The sequence below is a fragment of the Carassius auratus genome, chromosome 6 (assembly GCF_003368295.1).
Source record: "Carassius auratus strain Wakin chromosome 6, ASM336829v1, whole genome shotgun sequence".
In the NCBI taxonomy this organism is placed as follows: Eukaryota; Metazoa; Chordata; class Actinopteri; order Cypriniformes; family Cyprinidae; genus Carassius; species Carassius auratus.
In genome coordinates this window covers 24,028,558-24,036,057 of record NC_039248.1, presented here as the reverse complement: position 1 = coordinate 24,036,057, position 7,500 = coordinate 24,028,558, and the positions used below count along the sequence as shown (strand labels likewise).

Here is a 7,500-nt window from a genome sequence, read left to right as displayed (position 1 = left end):
GAAGGTTTTCAGTTTTTAAATGAGCTCCCGGGAAGACGGCATTCGAAGAGGTGATGTCTAAAAGAGCGACAAAATGTCCACAGCTCACTTCACGTTTGAAGACGAACAAAACAAAACAAAGTGTAAAGCACGCGGAGCGCTCATTCGTGGCAAGAACACAACCAATTTGAAAAGACATTTACAGACGAGCCACCCGGACATTTTCTCAAATGTAATTTCACAACGATGTTCTTTTGTTTATTGAGCTAAGCAAAATTGGAAGACTGCAGTGCGTAGATGTTGTAGCATTAAATATTACGAACTGAAAAGTACTGTAAAATAGCCCCTTCTTCAAGTTAGATGAGAGCACAATACTAATACGTAATATTATGATACATACATTTGATTAATACTAATGTTTAGTATATTTTATAATGTTCTACTTGTTGACAATATCACAAATATTTCTATATTAGTCATGTGAAACGTGAATGTTCACATCCTATCATTATACATACTAATCTAGCAATATTGTAGTATTTAAAACATACAATATTGCTAGACAAATGAATACCTTATAAAATCTTGTTACTTTTTTTATCCACCCAACTTATTATTAAATTATTAAAAATTAAATATTTACTTTAAATGCATGCACTTATTGTTCAGCTCAGCTGTAAGCTTTAAGGTCCTGGACCTAACGTTATTTTTCTTTTATTGATGGTCAATCGGCAGCTTATTGTTTACTTATTGTTATCGTTTATTGTTTACATTATCATGACAGTGTTTGTTGCGGCATAAAAGCTTTTGAATCGAAATAAAGACACAGTTGTGTTGAAATAAAGTTGAATTTGTGTTTTATATATTTTGGTTAAGTTTGTTTCCTATACCAGCTGTAAAAAATTGTCTAGTAAATCTGTTATTGATTTTAGTCTTATTTTAGTCGACTAAAATAAGACTAAAATTAAAACAAATAAGATGACTAAAACTTGACTAAAACTAAAAAGAATTATAGTCAAAAGACTAAGACTAAAACTAAATAAAAATTTAGTGTCAAAATTAACACTGGTGTGTTTGTGTGTGTGTGTGAGTGTGTGTGTGTGTGTGAGAGAGATCGTGGAGGTGGATTAAATGTTTGTCGTTCTCCAGTAATGTGTTGTTTGGGCTCCAGCAGAGATCACATGATGATGATTATGTCTCATTATGATGAAGATATGATTAAAACATACACACTCATTATATTTGACTTGACCTGTTAGTGATGTCTCAGTTATTTAATGTAAGCCATATTTCAATAAATCTTTTATGAAATAAGTTATGACCTCCACTGTGTAAATGACACAGCCTTCAACAAGAAATAGAAATTGTATAATTTAGCAGTTAATTTAGAAGCTGCATTGCATGAAATGTACGTTGTTTTTAATTTGAGTGTTGATTATTATTATAGTTATAGTATAAATATCAATTAAATGTACGTTTGTTAACTGTAACATATTAGTAGAAACATCTGGTGCCATCTCTGCTGCTTTTACTTCTCCAATGCTTCATGAACACTTTGATTGCGTTTTGAATATGAGACACTCTCTAGTAGTCAGACGTGTGATGGTCACTGTGTAGTGCACTAGGTCTTCATGTCTCACAGGACAGATCCATCTGAAGATCTCCGCTTCATCAATGATAAATGAAGCTCCAGAGGATGTTTATTCCTCTAATGCGTTTGTTTACTGCCGCAGACGGTTCGCAGCGGCGCTTCAGACTGTGAAGTAGATGTTTGAGAGAAGACTTGAGTGTGCGCTTCACAGAAGAGGCTCTTAGAGTCACTCCAGAAACTTATTTAGATGAAAGCGTAAAGTCGATCCCTTACAGATCACAATCTAATGCAGTATTTCCCTCTCTCTTTATTTTGCAGTACAAATATGAAAAAAGATGCATTTACTGGAGAGGCTCAATGACAGAAGAGAAGAAGTGTTTTAGTGAATTTCCGAGTGGCGTCAGAAATATCAGCTTGTTTTTCTTTTCAGTTCTGTTTATTTTTCCAAACCTATTTGGCAGATATTCGCTCTTGTTTTAAACATAAACTCACTTCATTTCCACTTATCTTCTGTTATTACACATCTCCAGTAGGGTTGCATTTTGGAAACTTTCCAGGATATTTTTGGATATTTTTTCCGGAAATTTACTGGACATTTCCCACCCCTTCACAGCCCTAATCTCCAGTAATCTCATCTTGAGTTAAGAATGTTTAGATATTTGTGCTGGAAACACTGAGGACGAGCAGCATATTAACTTTGAGGTGCTGCTGATTTTAACAGTACTTTATTAACTCGTCTGGGTTTCGTGGTCGTGATGTGAGAAGAAAGATCAGATGTGACAGACGAGTTATTACTCTACTATTCTGTCAGTAGTTAGTCGTGTTAACACATGATAGTTCATGTGTGATCAGCCTGTAGTCCTTCATTAGAAGAGTGAAGCGTCTCGCTCTCATTACACGAAGCGTCAGAGACTCACAGCTCTATTAATCTTCACAATATCACTAATAAACCGAAGCAGCTGCTGCCAGATCTCCTCTCTGATCGTTATTGATCCATTCATTCATATCAGACGCTGCTGGGATGAGCTTAATCTGAATAAAGGACATCAGCATCATTATCATCGTCTCACAGAGTCGTTATCATCATCAGATTATTACAACACAAGGCTGTTTTCCTGCTCAAACTGCTTATTAGTGTCCTCTGTTTAACACATTCTTTGGTTAACATCTAAATAAAAAATGTAATTAATTTGGAATGGAGCTGAACAGTACTAAACTGTAATACAATTACATAAAATTGAATTAAAACAGTGTTTGATGATGTGTATGATGTGTGCAGCTGCAGTATTATTTCAGTAAATATTTGGAAATGTGATAAATATAAAAAGCGCAAAAACATTTTTTTTAAATTTTTTTTTAAACTTGAAGCAATAAACTAAAACTATATAAACAAATATATGAACCTATATGGACAACTTAGAAGCTGATAAAAATGACAACCTTTACTTCAAATAAAGTGAAAACAGAAAATATCAATTATATACAATTCTATAAATATAGCAAATAAAAATCTAAAATGATATAAAATACATACATTTTAAAATATATATACTAAATAATTTATTTTAATAATTTCTTTTAATTTTTATACTTTTTATGAGTTATTTCTTCAAAATAAAGTGAAAGCAGGAAATATAAATTATATAAAATACTGTAAATATATAAAACAAAAACCTAAAATATATGAAATTATATAAAAATATATACATAAAATATATATATGTACTAAATAATAAATGTATTATTTAATTTCATTTAGCATTGTAATGATTTATTTACTCAAAGTAAAAACCTGAAAAAAAAGATTTTATAAATATATAAAACAAAAACCTAAAATATATTATATTATTTAAAAACATATACATTTAAAAATATATATACTAAATTAATTATTTGTATTTATTTTCATTTAGCATTTTTATTATTTATTTACTCCAAATAAAGTGAAAACAGTAAATATTAATTATATAAAATTCTATAAATATAAAAAAAACTAAAATATATAAAATTATATACATTAAAAATATACATAATAATGTATTTTAATTATTTTCATTTAGAATTTTTATGATTTATTTACTTAGAATAAAATGAAAACAGAAAATATAAATGGGAAAAGGGAAAGCCTGACTCAGATTAGATACAGTATATGATTGTATTTTAGTATATTTATTATACAAGTGAAAGTAAACAGAGAGAGAGATGCAGTTGTTGTGAGGAATCAGATCAGCTGAGATTACAGTAATTATCTCTGTCTGCTGATGAGAGGCTGTGCCCACCAGAGGTCCTGACACAAACCCACACACAGGTGTCCTGAAATCTGCCCGTTCAGAACGCTGACCCTCATCCTCATCCTCATCCTCATCCTCGTGTGTGGCTCTGATGGATGAGGGTGTGCTTCAGTCTGTGTGTTTATCTCCTGCCTCTGCGTCTCCTCCCTGCGCAGGAATGCAGCCACAGCACTGACAAGATCTCTCTCCTCGTCCACAAGTGTGTGTGTGTGTGTGTGTGTGTGTGTCTGTGTGTGTGTGTGTGTGTCACTGTCAGTGCTGGAAGGTTACTTCAGAAATGTGATCTAAAATGTAAAAAGTAGTGTAACTATTGAAAGAAATGTAACTGATTGCATTTAGTCAGAATTCTAATCTTCTGATGTTCTCGACTGTTAATCATTTCCAAACCTGTAAAGCACCTTTCAGTAGAACTCAACACTGATTACTGTCATTCATTTCTTGAATTAAGATTATAATCATATCATCTTAAAGCACAGCCACCACTAAATCAGACTTTAGCTCTATTTACTCTGAGATCGTTCTGAGCTTAGATACAGATTTAAAGCATATACATAAACCCAATAAATAAAAGAGTTATTGAATAAGAACGTGTCTTAAACATTGGAGTGTTATATTTTAGAGCAGAAAAAGCAAAGAATTCTGATAGAAATCACTTACGTGTGTGTGTGTGTGTGTGTGTGTGTGTGTGTGTGTGAGAGCAAGTGTGCATTTTCTCTCAGTAACTGTAACTGATTACATTGACATTTATTTAGTGATTAAATGATGTAAATCTGTTACATGTAACTAGTTACTCTCCAGCACTGGTGACTGTCCCATTTATTACACAGCATCTGCATTTCCTCTGCTCTGAGAAATGAAACGCATGAATTGATAGTGTCTCTCTCTCTCTCTCTCTCTCTCTCTCTCTCTCTCTCTGTCTCTCTCTGTCTCTCTCTTTCTCTCTCCCTCTCTCTCCCTCTCTCTTTCTCTCTCTCTGTCCTTGTTTCTTGTTCAATCAGCTTCTCTTGTCTGTTGCTGTCAAATATAGCTGTCCATTAATAGTAAGTGTGTGTTTGAGAGGCAGATTAAAGGAGAAGAACTGTAGAACACAGAATAGACAAGAGTGCACGTCAACACACACACACACACACACGTCATGAGCTTCTGTGTGTGTGTGTGTGTGTGTGAGAGAGATGCTTTCAGCGTGTTATCTTATGGTGATCAGCACACGGTTATTATCATTAACTTAAAACTAAAACAACAAAAAAAAATTGTTAATTGAATTAAGATGAACTAAATTAAAAAACAAACAAAAAAACAAACAAACTTATGTTATTTTGGATAGTTGATTTTTGATGAGTTCATTTTCATTTTGTTTAACTTAGTAATTTTAGTTAAATTTAGTGCTAAAAAACAAGCTAAATAAATTAAAGTAAAATGTAAATATATATATATATATATATATATATATATAATATAAAAAATGTATAATAATAAATAAATTAATATGGACATATAGTAATAATACATAATGACAATTAAAATGAAAAAAAAAAAAACTCTGACTAAAATTAAAGTAAAATCATCAAAATATAAAAGTAAGGCAAAAATATAAAATAAGTAAAATCTGGACAAAAACTATAATAATATCTGAATGATACTAAAATAACACTAGATCAGCAGCATATGGGACTAAATGAACAATAACTGAACTATTTAGAAATACATTTGTAAATGTTTCAAAACATTTTCTGTTATTTGGATCTGGTGTGTGTGACTGAATACTGATAAATATAATGTGTTTATAATAATATATTATTTATTTTTAATTTATCATTCATGGGTTAATTATTTGAGCACTCTATCCACGCTAAACGCTGAGTGATGTCACACAGTCTCAGCCAATCAGAAGATATTTCAGTAATTATTCATGTGTTCATGTTCTTATCCAGTCATTGGGGTGAATATTATTTATCAATTTATTTATATTTTAATATATTACATTATATAATATTATATATATAACATATAATATTTGTATTTTTTTTAACCCTCTCAAGGCAGGCGTTGCAGATTTGCAACAGTAAAGTAACTAAAAAAATTAAATATTTTATGAATCTGGAGTACTAAAAACTATAGGTTACTAAATTTACTAAGTTACTAAAACTTAATTTGAGCCTGAGAGGGTTAATATAGTGAAAACAAATATGACTGATAAATATAGAGCATGATGGCAATGTTTGAATGTGATTTTCATTCTGGAGACTTCACAGCGACATCAGATGAAGAGCTAATTTGAATAATCAGGAGGAGTCGGTGTGCTAATTGCATTCTGACACGTCTAACTCTGATTACAGATTCTGCTCATCATTTCCTTGTTTGTGCATCAGCTCTTCATAATGAGCTCTCGTTAGTGATTCTGTTTGTGTTCTGGGTGAAGTGCTGAAGGGATAAATACTCGTGTTAATAATGTCCTGACATCAGCGTCTCTTAGCATCAGTCGTCCAGTTCATCACTGCATTAATCACTCAGAGAGTCAGAGTCTCACACAAACACACCAGTGATGCCCAGTCAGCTTGTGTTTATTGTTATTGATGTGAATATTATTTTGAAAAGGGAAATGAATGAATGTCTTTGTCTCTGTGTGTCTCCTCTCAGTGCGATATCTGCTGAAGAACAACTTGAGTCCTGATCTGTGTAACGAAGACGGACTGACTGCCCTGCACCAGGTGAACACACACACACACACGCGCATGCACACACACGCACATATTCACATACACACACATACACTCACACTGTAACACAATCTCACACACACACACACACACACACGCATACTATAACACACTCTCACACACACACATACACACACATTCTATAACACACTCTCACACACACACACACACACATACTATAACACACTCACACACACACACACATACTATAACACACTTTCACTCACACACAAACACGCACACACACACACACACACACATATTCACATACGCACACATGCACTCACACTGTAACACACTCTCTCACACACACACACACACACGCACACATGCATACTATAACACACTCTCACACACACACATACACACACACTCACACACAAACACGCACACACACATATTCAAATACGCACACATACACTCACACTGTAGCACACTCTCACACACACACACAAACACACACACACACACACACGCACACATGCATACTATAACACACTCTCACACACGCACACACACACACACACATACTCACACACAAACACGCACACACACACACACACACACTGACACACACATGTTTTGTGTTTTGAGTCATTCATTCATTCGATTCGTTTAAACGACTGATTCATATTTATGAATGGCTCTTTGAATCATCGAATCACTTGATTTGTTCAAAATACGGATTCATTTAGAAACTACACACCGCTCTGAGACACACAACGGTTCTGCTCTGGCGTTATAGGGAATATTTTTGTTGAGCAAAAACAGACAATATTGTGTTTAAAAATTAATAAACAATATTAACATCTTATTTACTGAACTGTTGTATAAAATCACATCTGGCTCAATATATCTGGACAAGCAAAACTCGTCTGATATTGCTCTTGCTGCTCGTGTGATGTCGCTTATCATATGATAT

At 33.0% G+C, this 7,500-nt stretch overlaps 1 protein-coding gene across 2 annotated transcripts in view; it reads left to right on the top strand.

Moving 5' to 3' along the window:
• Positions 1-7,500, top strand: part of ppp1r16b (protein phosphatase 1, regulatory subunit 16B) — a 38,530-nt gene that overhangs the window by 22,191 nt on the left and 8,839 nt on the right. For both annotated transcript variants that reach the window (XM_026265791.1, XM_026265792.1), the window contains exon 3: positions 6,499-6,569. In XM_026265791.1, the coding sequence (XP_026121576.1) occupies positions 6,499-6,569 (71 nt within the window). The remainder of the gene's footprint in view (positions 1-6,498; positions 6,570-7,500) is intronic.